The following is an 18118-nucleotide window of genomic DNA, read 5'->3' as shown; positions in this document are numbered from 1 at the left end:
AGATTAGCATAAATTACAGACGGAAAAAAGAATCCGTCTATAATTCTGTCGGAAAAATTAATTTTTTTCAGTGAGAAATGGTTACAGACGGAAAATCCATCTGTAATTAAATAGACAAAACGCTGCGTTTTTACTAAATTATTACAGACGGAAAATACGTCTGTAATTTAAATTTTCCGTCGGAAACATTGAGAACCCTAATCCCTTAAACTCTCGGAACACCATTCACACTCCATTCACACTCTGCATAACCATTTTTCCTTAAACTCTTCCTTAAACTCTCGGAACCCTAATCCCTTAAACTCTCGGAACCCTAATCCCCCTTAAACTCTTCGCCGCTGCAGCCACCGCAGTCTCTGCCACCGCCGCTGCAGCCACGCAGCCCCCGCATCAGCCATCGCAGCTCTCCGCAACCCCACAGCCTCGCAACCCCACAGCCTTCTCCTCTGTTCGAGCGCTCTCCTTCTCTCTCTGTGTCGCCGTTGTGTTTCTGCCACTGCCCTTCCTCCTCGCTTTCATTCACGAGTCATGACCGTTCCTTCACTCCTCCATTGGAAGTAGATCTGAAGAGCCACGAACCGAGGTGTCGCATGTTCCTCCATCATTGAGTTCCTTGCTGTCGTCGACAATCACATCGTGCCCCTCCTTCCACACCTCCTCCATACGCCATTTTTCCTTTATTTCTGAGGTAAGATTTGAGATTTTTTTCCTATTTCTTAGTTTTTATTTTTTGTTTTTGTTCTTGGTGTTTCTTCTGATGAGTTTTCTTATTGTGTTGTTATTATTATGTTCAACATTTTTTTTGAGGGATTTTGCTCAATGTTAAGGTTCTTAGTGTTGTAACATTTATGATTAGTGGAAAAATAGATTAAAAAACTGAATAAAGTGTTGGTGAGACATCTCCAGACAAGAAATTAAAAGAATTAAAGCTTACTGAAGATCAATCATATGTTTAACTGTTAGTTGTTTATGAAACTACCATAAGCTATTGAGTTTTTTGGGCCAATTGAGATGCTATAATATCTTTTATCATGAATCTGTTATAAATAAAGTGGAATTCTTCTGTTGAAAAACTGCATGCTTTGGATTTTAGAGACTCTTTTTTCTTCAATTGATTTATATTTCTTTCCTTTACTGATTCGTTTTGCTGTATACAAGAAAGAACTTCCATGTTATAGTATGGCAAAAAATTACTTGAAGAACATATTAGAAAATGAAGGACTCATTTAGGATCATTTTTTATTGTTTGGATTTCTAGTTTTCTTCTAAACCAAAAAGGAAAAAGAATTTACATCCAAGGTTTATCATAGAAGTATTTAGTTTTCTAAACTAAAACAATAACCTTTCACAATTTGGATATGGCTATGCAGTTTGACTCTAATCTCAGGCCATTTCATTTTGGTTACTTGAATATTTCAATCTTTTCTTGTTTCATGAATTATCTAATCATACTAATCTATAGGCTGATATTTGATCATTGGCAATCGCAGTCATGGTAGCTAAATCTATACTAGTATTCTAATCTCTGGCCATTTCATTTTGGTTGGTTGAATATTTCAATCTTTTCTTGTTTCATAACTTATCTAATCACACTATTCTATAGGCTGATATTTGATATTTGGGAATCACAGTTATGGTAGCTAAATCTATACTAGACTGATTTGCTGTGTTTTTGTAGCTATATTTATTTGAACTAAGAACAACATACTTACTAAGTTAATATTATTGTCATGAAAGCCAATGAAACTTTGTTTTGTCTTCTTTTTTTCCATGTGATTTCATACGTCTCGCTCTAATGTTTGCAGGAGAAGTCAAGGTTTCGCTTTAAAGGCTTCTATGGGGTCTTAAACACTTGTTAGCTTATTCCCAAAACTATTTATGTTCCAACATTGATACTTTTTCAATTCTCTTTCTCTCCCTATTCTTTCATCTGCATGAGTTGATACCTTATGGAGTATAGAGAATTGAATAGTATAACTTTGTGGACATCAGAATGCTTAACTGTTAGTGATTGTTCACGTTTGATGTTTTCGATATATGGCTACCAAATTTGAAGTTATTCACTTGTTCATCTACAGGAAGACCGGGAAAACGTGTTGCGTGCAAGAGAGTCAGGCAAATGAGTCTTAACTGCTCCCTTCAGGCTGCTCAAAACAAATCGTCTAGGCATTATCCTCACATTTGCTGTATACAAGAAAGAACTTCCATCAAATGCAACCCCACATGAAAGGATTCAAGCAACTGATGGTGTGTACTTAAATGTTTTCTTTATTTATTTGTTCAAAGAGCCAGAACAGTGAATCTGCGACACTGTGTTTCAGCTTGGCATCCACGTAAGTATTCAGATCTGAATCACTATGCAATTTTATGATTTTATCAACTCAATCTCTAAAATAAGTTTGGACGTTATGCCATCTCCTCCTCCTCCTCCTTCTTTGATTTTAAAATTTGGTTAAAGAATTACTTAGCGAATTCTGTGTTATTTTTTAGTATGCTGCATAAAACAGACACGTTCTTTTCTTTTATGTTCAAAATCTTTCTGTGAAGTTTTTCATGTTGGCAATTGCTACTTAAAATGGTTAGAGCTATGTATGATTTGAGAAATAAAGTTTTTGTTTCTTCATATTAGTTTTTCTTTTGTGCATGTAAAATTCGAGATCTATAACTTGGAATATTAGTTTTTCTTTTGTGCATGTAAAAATTGTTTGCATTTATTTTTTTAGCCATGACTCTAATGATGGGAAGGGGTTTTAGCCTTTTTATTTTTTTAGCCTTTTGGGATTAACATGTTGAAAGGGGTTTTACCTTGATGCCCTGTTTTGCATTATTATTATTATATAGAACTCAATGAATGTCATGGGGATTGTCATTGTGAGAAAGCATGTCACTAATATTTTCCCCAAATGACATAATGAGCAGTGAAAAATAAAGCTCACAGAATGAGGATTTGTAAGGTTTAGAATGAAATAAAGATTGGTTCCAGATGGAAAAACAAGGTAAAATTTGATTGCTTGAATTAGAGAAATAATTACTTTTTTTTAGTTTCCTAACTTGTCAATTCTTTATGAAATTATCAGTTGGTTACCTTTTCCTCCTGGTTCGCAAAAGATTACAGAGATCATCAAGAAACGGTATGATAAACCATATAAAAAGTTTGGGGATGTCCCTCTTCTGACAAAGAAGCTTTGGTTTAAGGAGTGGAAGGTAAAAATAACATATATATCAATGATCATATATGATTTATGTATATCTTTGTCATCTATACTATAAATGGCTTGTATATAATGTCCTGCAAGAAAAATATCATGAGAATATGTGTTTCACTTAGCTTTATAAATGTCCTGTATATAAATTACTAAGTTTTGTTTACCTGTTTCAATCAGTTCTGAATAATCATGTTGATATACCATAATTCATGATATATAGTTATATACTCTCTATTTATTTTTCGAATAAATTCCTTACATAATTAAAATAGGAACATACAGGATCCAAAAAGAGGTAACAATGAATCATGAACTGGAGTTATTTTCTTGTATCCAAAAAGAGCTTAATACTGTGTTATTTTCTTGTCTTATCTTATATTATAGTATCTTTTTTATGTGCAGAGCCATTTTCTTATTGATGACGATGATGAGGAGTTTTTTTGGAAGGCTTTCAAATATAGGACAAGTAAGCGATTTAGCCAAATGATGTCGGATATCCGTGAGGGTGTGGATACAACCCACGAATGGCTAATTCCTGCTTACAAAAAGTTGTTGGAAAAGTACTGGGAAACGGATGAGAAATGGAAAAATATAAGGAAAAAAGCGAGGGAGAATCGAGCGTCACTCTTAGGTGGTTCTGTCCATTGCGGTGGTTCTATTCCACTGAGCTCAACTATAGAGAGGATGGTAACATAATTTAAGTGGCTTTAGATCTTATTTAATAGACATTTATTTATATAAAAATTTTTTATTCTGTGTTTATGTGAAATAGAAGAAGCAGTTAGACCGTACACCAACTCATGAGGAAGTCTTCAAGGAAACCCACACACTTAAAAGTGACAAGTCTAAATGGGTGGACAAACGCTCTCAAGACACTCATGTGAGATATAGTATAAATAGATAGATTTTTCACTACTACTATTTAGTTTCTTCTCTGTTACTTATTATTATTAGTAGTAGTAGTTGTGTTTTTTAATTTTGTTTTTATAACAGAATTACATCCAAAAACCAGAGTTATAGTACCTTTGTTTTTTAACATTTCAAGCAAAATGAAACTCTAATTTCTTCCAGATCTGAGCAAAGAAACATGTGTTTTAATTTACATATCTGAAAAACATGTGTCTAATTCTATACGACAATATATGTACTTGCTGGTTTTGGACCTACTTCTCATGCTCTGTTAGATTTCTGAGTTTGTGGCATATTGATTAACTTGTGGTTTTATGGATGATAACCTAAGAAAGCATCTAATATAAGTTTAACTAATTTTTTAGGGGAGTAAAGTTCTTGTTTCTTAAAAAGCAAGCATTGTATTTTGTTTCACCTTGTTATAATTGATTTTTGTTCTGCCATGCATTTGATGATTTGAACTGTGAAAATCTTCTGTATGTTTAATAATATTATAATACATTATTTATTTTAATTTCTCCATAAGAAATTAAATCAGTGTGTCAAATATAATTAAATGCTTTATCTTGCCTTCACAGTTGCATACACTAGGTTATAATTCCCCTGTGTATACTGCAATGTATATCTACAGAAATACATGTTAGTTTATGTTTATGTTTTTATATACTTGTTAATTAGCAGAGGATGTAAATATAATCAAGTGTACTTACCCTCCTACTTGTCCACCTACATACCACGGTAACCAGTCTCGTTTGAGCGACAAATTCAGAGATTTTATCCATGTCATTGTACCCAAATATGGAATAACTGCATCATGATCTCCACTGTATACTCCACATGGTGATGTGAATTTAATAATTAATTAGAGCTATAAACAATGTGTACGATGTATAACTGTGTAAATATATATTTTACCTGTAAATCAAAACTTTATAGTCTTTGTTAATAAGATACTTGTGATATGGTACAGTGCTTGTGACATCATAGGTGTAAGATAAACTCTGATTGCATCTGTTCCATTCCATCTTGATTCCCTAATAAATATTTTCATAACTTGATATAGTATGCAAATTAAATAGCATTGCTAATAATCATTCTGCAACAGGAGAAGTTTATAAAAGGCCAAGAAGTTAGAAAAGTTAGAACGGGCAATTGAAAAGGCCAAGAAGGAAAAGCTGAAACAGAAGAGATGGAATGAGGCTTATGTTAGCTATTACAAGAAGGTTAGAGCGTCAAGTAGTTCCACTACTGCTCCACCGCCACCGCCACCGCCACCACCTTCAATCTCTTCGGATGAAGACTATGATGATGATGGGGATGAAGATGACACTGAGGACTATAGTTGATAAATTTAGTATGGTTGAACAATATACTGAGGATTATAGTTGATAATACACTTTGTTTATGTTTTGAATTATATTGACTTGTTTGTTAATAATACTTTTCTTTTAGCTTTATAATATGATGAATTTGTTTATTTTTGTAATATTATAAATATTGGAATACTAATTAGATAAAAAATTGTAATTATTAAATTTATATTATTTTGTATAAAACAGGTTTGTTTTACAATGAAAAATCTAAAAAAAATTTCATTTTATCTTACTGACAGATTTACAGACAGATTTTCTGTCTGTAATCTAAAAAAATTTACAGACAGAAAATCTGTCGGAAAATCCGTCTGTGATTACCGAGGAAAAATTCGTCGGAAAATTTGTCTGTAATTACCGACGGAAAATCTGTCGAAAAATCTGTCTGTAATTACAGACGGAAAATCCGTCTGAAAATCCGTCAGAAAGTTCGTCTTCTTCAGGAAATGGAGGGAAAATTTACAGAGGGAAAATCCATCGGTAACTGGTAAAAATCCGTCGGTAATTTTCCGACAGAAAAAAATCCGTCGGTAACTAATTTCCGACGAGGCTTTTACAGAGGGACAAAATCCGTCAGTAATTCCGTCGGTAACTAAAAATCCGTCTGTAATATAAACCAAATCTGTCTGTAAATCTGTCTTTATTAAGCCATTTTCTAGTAGTGAATTTCAATAACCATGTCTTTCCCCTTAGTGAGAATAATATCGGCGCCTCCATTTGTCACATTCGAAACTCCATCTACATGAAGCTTCTATCTCAAAAACTCAGTAGACAAATAAGTCATTTCAGCTAAAAAATCAACCATTGCTTTGGCCTTAATGGCAGAGCGTGACTCATATTGAATATCAAATTGTGATAATTTAATCATCAAACTTACTATCTGCCCTGCCAAATCTAGCTTTTGCAAGACTTTTTTTAATTAGTTGGTCAATTTGAACAATTATTAGGTGACTTTGAAAATATTGTCTTAACCAATGCGTCGATGTTAGAAATGCAAAAGCTAGATTTTCTAATTTTGTGTATCTTAATTTTGGTCCTTGAAGAACCTTGCTGATGAAATACACATGTGGTTGATGCTTACTTTTATCCTCTAATACTAAAGCCAAAGCCACATAATAAGTTACTGACAAATATAAGTATAATGGTTTCCCATGTTTCTCAGCTTTGCTAGGATAGGAAGGGATGACAATAAATTTTTAAAATGTTTAAAAGCATTTTAACACTCTTCTATTCATGCGAAATCTATTTCATTTTTCATTAAATTGAAAAAAGACTTTGCTTTTTCAGCAGAAGCATCCAAAAACTTGGATAAAGCCGCTAATCGACCTATAAGACTCTGGACCTTCTTGAGATTTTGAGGGCTTGCCATATCTAAAATAGCTTGATACTTCTCAAGGTTAGATTTATTACCGCTTTGGGTAACCATAAAACCCATAAATTTTCCTCCCAAGATACCAAATGCACACTTAGCGAGATTCAGTTTCATCCCATGTAGTCAGAGGCTCATGAAAATATCACGCAGATAAGTGATTAAATCGACATCTATCTTAGTTTTTATCAACATGTTGTCGTTATAAACTTCTATGTTCTTCCTAATTTGGTGCTTGAACACCTTGGCCAACAATCTTTGATGAGTGGCCTTTGCATTTTTTAAACCAAAAGGCATTATAGTATAACAATAAATTTCTTCTAGCATAATAAAATCAGTTTTATCTTCATCTGGTTGATGCATTGATATTTGATTATAACCACTATATGCATCCAAAAAACTTAAAATCTAATAACCCGATGTTGAATCGATCATATTATCTATGTTTGTTAAAGGAAAACCACCCTTGGGGTAGACCTTATTTAAATCAGTATAATCTACACACATTCACATTTTTTATTAGCCTTCTTTACCATCACAATATTAGATAATGATGTCAAGTAAGTGAGTTCTCTAATAAACCCAGCATCCAGTAATCCTTGAACTTGCTTTTTGACCTTGTCAGCACGGTCTTGCAACATCTTTTGACGTCTTTGTAAGATCGGCTTAAACGTGAGATCAATCGCAAGCTGATGGGACATGAATACGGGATTGATTCCCGGTATATCGAATGGTTCCCAAGTAAATAAATTTCATTACCTCGTAGAAAATCCTAGAGTTCCGACTTCAAGGGGATAAGGTAGGTCCTTATTTATCATAGTGTATTTCTTTACATTTTTTTCAATCTAGAATTTTTCCATATTACCATTAGGCTTTGGCCTTGATTTTTTCTGAACTCGGGAGTTCAAGTTCACCAGAAATACTCCTGTAGAGTTTTTGGCCTTATCCCTCAAAATCAAGCTTGCTTTATTACACCTGATAGTGGCTATCCGATCTCTGCAGATTGTAGCCGCACAAACTTCAGTGGTCAAATACTTTATACAAAATTTTGTCAAGATGAATGCACAAAGAGCATTGAGCGTTTTTCTTTTGAGGATCACATTATAAGCTGTGGAATCCTTTAAAACAACAAACTCATCTTTCTTCATCCAAACATTGATTGCTTCTCCGAGAGTAAAAAGGAGGTCTACCGCATCATCGGGCTTGATGAAATGATCTCCTAAACCCACCCCACCGAGAAGATGTGGTTCAGGTGCCGCTCCGTTAAACCCAATGCATCAAAAGTATTTTTGAAAATCAAATTTGAATCTATCCCTATTTCAACCAAGTTCCTTGATGATTCCATTTCCCAACTTAGCAGTGATCACACTATAAGATTCTCGCCATTTTGTGGTGATTTCTTTCCATTTTGTGGCAGTTTCAAACCGCATAAAATGAATTCTGGTAGTTTTTAAAATTTCCAAAAATGAAGGTGTCACGAGCTTATTTGTGGCAGTTTTATAAAACCGTCAAGCCGTTATTTAGTAGTGGTTCTTTGGCAGTTTTGTGGAAAATTTGAGTTAATGGATTCTGGTAGTTTTTGACATTTTTTGTGGCAGTTTAAAATCCCCACAAAAATTTATATTCAAATTAAAAAAAAGGGGCCACGAATTGAACAACGTCAAATCACTACCAGACTACAAGTTAATATCCAAGAATAAAGGATGAATTAAAAAAATAAAAAAAGAAAAGAAATAAAAAACAAAATAAAATAAAATAAGATCTAAGTTAGTGATTTAACCGAACGTATGTTGTCAATTTAAATTAATCCCCGACAACGACACAAAAAACTTGATGAGCCAAAAATTAATGTACTCGGTTATTGGCAAGTGCATCAAATCATTCAAGTAATACTACTGTGAGTAGATATCATTCTCATGAGGATTAATGGATTGAGGTAAGCAACGTCTAATTAAATCTCTAATTAGATCAATCAGACATTGGCAAGAGAATTGTGGATGTTAAACAAAAGAAAGAACAGATAAGAGAAAATTGATTTTATTTTGATTATTGGGCGAGAGAAGGCTTAGAGAGTTAAGAAGTAATCAATGAATGAGAATGTTGAAGGTTTCGGAGATGTTTAATTATTAGGAGGAATAATGCTCGTGCTTTTTTACTTTAACTCATGCAAAAATCTTTTCACAGCAAATTATTTATAATCAAATTTTAATTTCTTGGTAACTTAATTTCTCTTAACTTAATTAATCGCCAATTCCTTGGTCAAGTAATTAAGAGAAGAGGTGAATAACGATTTCGATTTTAAGCCACACAATATTCAAGAACTATTCCTAGCTGAATTATATGTCATGTATTCAAAGACTAATTCTAAATAATTGAAGATTATGAGATGAGTTTCAAGCTAATTTCAAAATTAATTTTTTGAAGTGATAACAGAATCCAAGATAGAATTAGAATATTTTTCAACAATTCTAACCATTAGTGATGAAGAGCAAAACTCAATCTTAAAAAATAGAAAAACATGAATTAAAATAAAGAAAATACTCACATTATAAATCTATAATTCAAACAGAGCTCTTAACCTTCAACAATGGAAGTTTAGTTACTCATAATAATGAAGAAAACTAAAGAGATGAGAAAGATGCACGTATGTGGCTTCGTGGATGCTCTCTCTTGTGAACTTTGTTCACTTATTTATATGCTAAGTTCTATCTAAAATTCAAATTCAAAAACAAACTCTTATCTTATCTTATCTTTAGGAATGATAAGATAACTACCTACTTAAATTTAAATCAAATCTCAAAGCAATAGTTCAAATCTAATCTAAAAATAAATTCTAACAACCAAATCTTATCTTTAAAAAAGGAGTTAATATTAACTAATCAATTGAATCTTGAATTTTCGGTTGAGATTAGAGATTTATAGGAGTGCATATTGAAATTGGACCTTGACAAGTATTGTATCCCTGGGAGTTTGGAGTTTGAGGCACTGGGGCCACTTCTTGAATTTGGGCTTGGCCTAAAATGGCCTCCAGGGACGAGGGCCACTAGGCGTCGATGATGATACTGATGGTTGGCCGCTTGACTTGGTGTTTTGGGTGCCCAGTCTTGGTGTCTTGGGTCCTGGTTAGGCCTTTCTTGGATTGTACTTATATTTTCCTATTAAAAATATTTTAATTCTTGATTACTTTGAGAATAAAAACTCCTAAAAATACAATAATACTAAAATAACTCTAAATACTTTATTAGTTTTAAAATTCCACTTGAAAACATAAGAATTTTGATCAAAATCTAAGAAAACAAATTAAAAATAAACCTAAAAACTACTAAAACGAACAAACTCTTTTTCTGATTTAAAAAATTATTGCGTGTAGATGAAGGAGACAACACATTGATGTAGAAGCTTGATGGTGGCAATGATGAGAACATGAATGGCAGTAGCAGTGACAGTACTCTCCCTCTAATCTCATACGTTACGGCAAGCTAGATGGTGACAATGAAAAAGTGATGAATGTGGTGGTGGCAAGTAGATCTAGAGTTTCAGATTTCACACTTTTTTTGTTCTAAATTGTTTTGAAAAAGTTTTTGTTTGGAGTGAAATTTGTTTAGGTTTAATTAGAGTAAGATAGAGTCTATATTTGTTTGGACAATTGGCTTAGGAATTTACACTAGTATTAATCAATGAGAATTTTATATTTTGCTATAAATAAAATACGTTATCGAGATTTTCTAAAATTTCCACACAAAAAATTCCATAAATAAGCAGAAATCTTATAGTGTCACTAAAGGCTCATCATCATCAGATGTGGCGTGCTAAAAGTCTTCTGAATTAAATTGAACATTTGGAAAATTTTGCACCCTTAACACTTTGGAACTTGCAATCTTAATGTCCTTCTTAAATGCATTCCTGAATTTTGTTAATCCATTCTTTTGTACTACCACGTTTATTACTACTTGAGCAATGATATATTGGTATTCACTGGGTTTAGTATTTCTAGGGTCCTACCTTCTTGGTCTTTATCATCACTGTGCCGTCAAGACGGCCTAATGTGTTGAACAATCTCGAAAAGATTTTCATCTTAAATAGCATCTTCCAAAGTATCCTTCAGATCTATATAGTCTTCTGTTTTATGACCGTAGGACTTATGAATTGTGATAAGTATAGTATTGTGATTTGTTCAAGGAAGCCCTTGGTCATATTTGTCTTGCCTTGGGAAGTATGCCCGTATGTGAAGGATATACGTGGAGAAATTTCCTACGCGAAGAACTAATAACTTCAGAGTAGTTTGACTCGAGCTCTCGACCTTATTAGGTGAGGAGGCTGGATTATTTCGTTTCGTCAAAATTTCTCTAAAAACATCCTCATTTCTCGTGTATTCCAGAGCAATATGATGAATTTCTTCCATAGATTTGACATTTTTAGAAGTGAGATGCCTTCTAAAACCTCCTTCAAGTAATCCAGCAATGAGACAAAGACACACAATCTTGAGAGTTCGTGTGTTAACTCCAAGAGCGCTTTATTAAAGTGATTTAGGTAATCTTAGATGCTTTTTTCAGATCTTTTCTCCACAGCAAATAACGAGATAAGATGCTTGGCTTGAGTTCGTCTTGTGGTGAAATGAGCAAGAAACTTTATTTTGATATCATGAAACGAGGAGATAGAGCCAGAAGGTAAAGTATTAAGCCATGTCATTGTTGGCCCAGATAAAATAATCGAAAATGCCTTACATCTTATAGAATTCCTTACACCTTCTAAGTTCATTCGCACCTCAAAGGCATCAATGTGTTCTTCGAGATCGAGATCGCTGAGATTGCGAACGTTCTTCAAGTCTACGCTCTAATTCTTGCATCTTATGATGCATTTCCTGCATCGTATGAACGTAATCTGCCGGTCCCAGGCCGATGAAGTGCCGAGCTTTCGTGTTATGGTCTTGATGCTGCCCAAAGCCTGAAGAAACTTGATGTTCATCCGTTGTATTGGGATCAGTTATGTTCCCATCCTCGTGAAGCATTTTCTTATGAGACATGTTTGGGCTGATGGTTGATTGTATTTTGTGATCAGCTATGGTGCTAAGCGTCTCAAGGTCTCTACAGACAGTACCAAATATTCCTACCATTGGTTGGTTATGATCTTATAAGTTTTCGGGACCCTGATGTAAGCTGTGCGGACACTAGGCGGGGAGGGCAACCTGTAAAGACACTCTAAAACTTAAGTCAATTGTGCACTTAGAATAATTGTAGTGATGAAATGTGTCTTACCTTAAGGTTCTATTTTTCTTGTATTATACTGCTACTTTGAGACCATTAGGCATTTACGACCTTGAGTATACGTTTTGGTATTGTGATTTATCAGATTTTTAAGTTACGATTCCCGTTATTTCTCTAATATGCTTTACCCTTGTGTCATGTTTGTAATGTATGAAGAATATTTAATTGGATTCTCAGTATACTATTCTTATCCAAAACATAGAGTGTTATATTTTTTATTATTATTAAACAAAAAAAAAGTTTAATAATTAGCAAAATTTATTGATTTTTGTCAATACTTTTAGTTATTAGTCAAATTTTTTTTTAGTTTAGCAATTTAATAATATATTTTTAGTCTATATTTTTAAATATTAATAATTAAAATAATAAATCTGGTTGGTCTTCTAATATTTTTTTAAACAAATTTTAATTTTTTATTTATTATATTTTATTCATAATTTATATTTAAATTTTTAGGGTTTTATGTTTAAAAATTTAAAATTTAAGATATTTTATTTCTTTTTTTATTTTAATAAAACTTAATTTTCAAAATGTATTATTTTTTCAAAATACAGTAGCAATTAATATCTTTGGTAGAGACTTGGTGAAGTTCGATTAGGTTATTAGGCCCGGTTGATAATATAGTACATGGATGCCACTTGTAGAAAAATTTTTTAAGTGTATATTAAAATTAGTGTAAAATATATATTAAAATATAAATATATATTAAAAATAATTTAAATTATATATATTTATATAAAAATATATAATAATTAATTTTAATAATTAATTTTAGTATATAAATAATATTTTTTAAAAAATACTTTAACAAATTAACATTCACCAAAAAGAAAAAAATGAAGTGTCTGGAGCCCAATTTGAAGTAACAATCACGCCATTACTTTCGGCTTTTAATCCTTTTAAACCCCCACTACTTCACCCTTATGTAATTATGTTCCTCCACTATCCCCCACGTCTCATGCATTATTAACGTTCTTTGAGTAAAATGGGTCACTTTTCATGCTTCGTTGTTCTAGCTCTCTCATTTCTCACTCCCTCCTCGGCAGTTCATCAACACTCTAATCTGGTTGTACAAGATATAGACAGGTATACTTAATTTCTAATAAGCCGTAAACTTATATTCTTCACTTCATATATATATGCACCTATGTATATGCTTCTAAATTTCATTTTGGAGGGAAAATACCCGTTTAAAAATATACGTTAATGAACTGTTTGAATCAATGTTTTTATTTTCTTAATTTTTTTCAGAAAAATTCTATTTTATAAATAAAAAACGAATAAATTTTTTTTATTATATTTACTTTTTCTTTTCTGACAGCTTCTTCAAAATAGAAAATAATGAAAATAGAATATGGGTTTTAAACCAAAATAGACCGTAAGTGATTTTTTTATTTTTGGTGCCTTAGTTAAACAATTAACATATTCAAATAATTTTAAAATTTTAATATATTTAAGTAAATATGTCTAAATATATTAATTTTACAATATTTTCAATAAAAGAAACTTAAATTTTAAAATAGAGAAAGTATGTAATTACATAAAGTTTTACTTATTATTATGCCAAGTTTCTAGCTCAATCTCAAGCCCTTCTATCCTTGCCTCCAAAATGAACCTCACAAACACATTCTATCCAAAATTAAGCCAGTTTTGTGTTTGATAATTATTTCGGTATCTTCGGAAAATTAATAGGTAAATTATCCTCTCTCGTATATACTATAGCATAGCAATCCTAATTATACATGTATTGAACACATAAAATAATTTGTTTTATATATTTTAACTTATTTGAATATAAAATAGCATATTTAAATTAAATTCTAGATAATTAGCTTATTGTATTATTTTTATTTTCGTATTACTATAAAACTATTTAAATATTTTCATACATTAAGTTTAATTTTTTATCCAAATTTAAATTGGTTAAATGTGATCATTTCATATGTTAAAAATGTGCAAAAAAAATCTATTATCCAATAATAATATACATAAAAAAGGTAATTTATCCTCTATTTTTCGGAAGTTATCCAAACAATTGTCTTTGTTTTTCTCTTTCTCCACTCTCCCTCTCTTTTTTGCATTCCTCTACTTTATGTAGGTTTAAAAAAAAAATATCCTTGAAGTTTTTAACGACCAAAAAAATTTTCTACTTATTGAACTCATATTTTTATACATTACATGAAGTTTAATTAGGAGGAAGAATAATGATGACTAAAAAAGAATTATTTTTATGTACAATTAATTAGCATAAAAGAATTTTCAAACTGATATCTAATCATATATAAATATGTAGATAAAAATAACTACTTACATAAATTTTTTCTTTAAATAGTCATTTAAACTCATTAATATAATCGATTAGTATAAGAGTAACAAAAATGCTATGAATGTTAAAATTTTCCTTGAATCCTTGATCATTAAATCAATTATTATCAATTATTATGTATTTATATATTATGTATTTATATATGTGTTATTTAATTTATTTTTAATATATAAAAAATATTAAAAGTCATTAAAATTATTGTTTTTGGCTTAGTATTTTTGTTTTTTAATAAAAATAAAGAAATTCGAATCCGTAACCTTTTAGATAAGTACGAGAAGATTAGTCCGTTATTCAATTGTTAAATTAAAATAATTAGACTAAAGAAATTAAATAGATATTTAAATAATGAACAAAACAAATACATTTTGATTGCCTATAATTTGTTGGAAAAGTAATTCAAGGTCAAATGAAACTATTAAGAAATGGAATTAGAATTCTCTAAAATTTGAATTTTATTTTAGAAAGTATTAATTTTATAGGTGAGACTAAAAGTATAGATGAAAGAGAAACTATTCAAAAGTAGAACATCACACTTTATTTTTTAAAATGAAATTCAAATTTTAAAGAATCTAAATTCTAAGAAATGTATGTCTCAATTCAGTTTTGTTTTATAACCTCATTGCAGAGGCATGAATGGGTCAAGAAGAAACTTGGGTTACTTTTCATGTGGAACTGGTAATCCCATTGACGACTGCTGGCGTTGTGATCCAAACTGGGAAAACAACCGTCAAAGACTCGCAGATTGCGCCATCGGGTTCGGCAAGGACGCAACCGGAGGAAGAAACGGCCAAATCTATGTGGTAACGGACTCCGGCGACGATGACCCTGTGAACCCAAAACCAGGAACACTAAGACACGCAGTTATTCAAGACGAGCCACTATGGATCATTTTCAAGAGTGACATGGTGATCAATCTGAAACAAGAGCTTGTTATGAATTCCTTCAAGACTATTGACGGAAGAGGTGCTAGTGTTCACATTGCCAATGGTGGATGCATCACCATACATCATGTGAGTAACATCATCATTCATGGTATTCACATCCATGATTGTGTGCCAACTGGGCATGGGTACATAAGAGACTCTCCAAGCCATTATGGGTGGTGGACGGTGTCGGACGGCGACGGAGTTTCCATCTTTGGTTCGAAACATGTGTGGATTGATCATTGCTCGCTGTCTAACTGCCATGATGGTCTCATTGATGCCATCCATGGATCGACGGCTATTACCATATCCAACAATTACATGACGCATCATAACAAGGTGATGCTGCTGGGTCATAGTGACGACTACACTCAAGACAAGGACATGCAGGTCACAATAGCCTATAATCATTTTGGAGAAGGCCTCGTTCAAAGGATGCCAAGGTGGGTACCGCTACCCTTTTTTTTATTTATTTAAATTAACATTCAGTTTTATTTATGTAAAATTAATGATTAAAAATTATTGGTTAAATTTATTAGATTATCTAATAATTTTTAATTATTATTTTTATAGGAAGATAATTGCATGTTAATGTTTACTTTTTTGTATTAATTATTATAAGGTGAAAATTTGTGTACATTCGTTTTTATATGAAATTAATAATTAAAATTAATTAAATAATTTAATATATTTGATTAAATTATATTTTTAATTGTGAATTTCACATGAAGATACAAGTGTTTACCTATTAGTACCCTTATTATAACAGTATACTTAAATCCAAAGTTGTATTCATCTTCCATATGTGATCTTCTTAACCATCAAAATAATGTCAGTGTTTAATAAGAGGTGAAAATTTACACACACACATACATATACATATACATATACATATACATATACATATACATATAATAGATAATTAAAAAATGTATAAATTCTAAATCTCCACCTTAAATAAATTAAAGGGTAAAATATATTTTTTATCCTCAAAGTTTAGCAAAAGTTTTAAAAATATCTCTAAGTTTTATTTTGTTTCAATTTTGTCACAGAAGTTTTCGATTTGCATCAAATATATTCTCGGAGGCTAAATTTTTGAAAAATTTAAGACTAATATAACAATAATGTATGAAGATTATGTTTGATTTGCTTGTGTTTTGGGGTTGTTCTTATGAAATTGTTGTTGAATCGATTTTAAATTTTTTGAAAAATTAGCTATCAGGAGTATATTTGATGCAAATCGAAAACTTCTGGTACAAAATTGAAACAAAATAAAATTTAGGGATATTTTTAAAATTTTTATCAAACTTTAAGAACAAAAAATATAAGGGTATATAACAGTTTATCTACTCTTACAATCTTTGGATTTAATAAGGGTATATAACAGTGTCTATATATAAAAAAATGGTAATAAGGGTATATTAGTCAATTTGTGATAAAAATATGCAGGTAGTATTGATAGCTCAATACCTTTAAATAACTTTATATAAGATTGAAGATATCGCAATGAAACGTATACATGTCTTTATATATAGGTTGTTACGTACTTTTCAAAGAAAAAATATATATAGAATCATTATTATGATGTTGGTATAACATATGGTTAATTAAATATAATGATGTTGCAGGTGCAGACATGGGTATTTTCACGTGGTTAATAATGCCTATACTCACTGGGAAATGTACGCTATTGGCGGGAGTGCTAACCCAACCATTATAAGCCAAGGGAACAGGTTTCTGGCACCGGATAACAGGTTCAGCAAGGAGGTGACGAAGCACGAGATTGCGGCACAGAAGGAATGGAAGAACTGGAACTGGAGATCTGAGGGGGACATGTTCTTGAATGGAGCATTCTTCCGAGAATCTGGTGAAGGTGCTCTTTATACCTATGCTAGGGCATTGAGTCTCAGTGCAAGGCCATCTTCTTTGGTTGAATCAATGACCACCACTGCTGGTGCACTCAACTGTAAGAAGGGTAACCGTTGCTGATTAATCCCTAAATGGTTGCTTGTTACTTTTGTTGCAAAATCGAACATGCTGGGCAAAAATAGTGCGAACAAAAACTTATCCAACAATGGGCATGCAATTGCATTTTATAAGTTTAGTATTATATTATTTAGTCAGCTTAAAATTATCACCATAGCAAGGTATATATAATACGTTACTCCAATTCTTGAAACGGCCTCTTATAGAATTTAATAATGACTTAATGAGTCACACATATAACTACGTGGTCTTTAACTCGTCCTGTTGTCCACATAAATTGAACACGACTATGACAAAAGTCTCATCTTAAAAGTACAAATTGGTTCTAACTTATCATGAGGTATATTTGCTCTCAGAAAAAAAAAATGCATTAACCTCTCATGAAGACTTAATAAGCATACAAAAAATTGGATAATTGAAATGAAGATTGTTGCTTTTCAGAGTTTGAGAAAATATATACGGTCTGTTTGGGAATGATGGTAGAGAAGGCAACGGTGAAAAGGAGTGCCAAATTAGAGAGGAAATGACACATTAGTTCACTCTTCACTTATCTCTTTTATTTTATTAATTAACTACACTCGATTCCATCATCTGAAAAATCTTAAAAATAGCCTTTGAGTTTGACATTCCTTTAAATCAAACTTGCTATCCTGACTCGTGGGGGGAACAAAAGGTCCGTATTTATAAGGCTTGTAATTATCTTAGCAAAGTATACTTGCTTAGTCTATGTTTTCATGACTAAAATATTGCCACTGCAGCAGTGCT

The 18118-nt window shown here is 31.7% G+C and overlaps 2 protein-coding genes and 1 long non-coding RNA gene across 4 annotated transcripts; 2 read left to right on the top strand and 1 right to left on the bottom strand.

The window, feature by feature from the left end:
* The first annotated feature begins 215 nt into the window (after positions 1–215).
* Positions 216–5592, top strand: LOC112697266 (uncharacterized). Of its 2 annotated transcripts, XM_025750372.3 has the most exons (7): positions 235–688; positions 1806–1854; positions 2079–2333; positions 3078–3204; positions 3609–3893; positions 3979–4086; positions 5221–5592. In XM_025750372.3, the coding sequence occupies exons 3-7, from the start codon at positions 2260–2262 to the stop codon at positions 5269–5271; spliced, it is 645 nt and encodes a 214-aa protein (XP_025606157.1). In that variant the 5' UTR covers positions 235–688; positions 1806–1854; positions 2079–2259; the 3' UTR covers positions 5272–5592. The 2 variants fall into 2 exon arrangements, with proteins under 2 accessions (XP_025606156.1, XP_025606157.1); XM_025750371.3 differs by lacking the exon at positions 1806–1854 and having other exon boundaries at positions 216–688.
* On the bottom strand, positions 4685–5151 carry LOC112697267 (uncharacterized). Its single transcript, XR_011862565.1, has 3 exons — positions 5031–5151; positions 4826–4939; positions 4685–4740 (listed from the first exon to the last, which is right to left on the bottom strand). It is a non-coding gene; the product is annotated as an uncharacterized lncRNA (long non-coding RNA).
* A 7457-nt stretch (positions 5593–13049) lies between the features above and the next one.
* LOC112697264 (pectate lyase) lies at positions 13050–17466 on the top strand. Its single transcript, XM_025750365.3, has 3 exons — positions 13050–13204; positions 15070–15810; positions 16996–17466. The coding sequence occupies exons 1-3, from the start codon at positions 13104–13106 to the stop codon at positions 17354–17356; spliced, it is 1203 nt and encodes a 400-aa protein (XP_025606150.1). The 5' UTR covers positions 13050–13103; the 3' UTR covers positions 17357–17466.
* The last annotated feature ends 652 nt before the right edge of the window (positions 17467–18118 follow it).

This window comes from Arachis hypogaea, chromosome 6 (genome assembly GCF_003086295.3).
Source record: "Arachis hypogaea cultivar Tifrunner chromosome 6, arahy.Tifrunner.gnm2.J5K5, whole genome shotgun sequence".
In the NCBI taxonomy this organism is placed as follows: domain Eukaryota; kingdom Viridiplantae; phylum Streptophyta; class Magnoliopsida; order Fabales; family Fabaceae; genus Arachis; species Arachis hypogaea.
The sequence above is the reverse complement of the archived record's forward strand: the minus strand, read 5'-3'. Positions and strand labels throughout refer to the sequence as shown.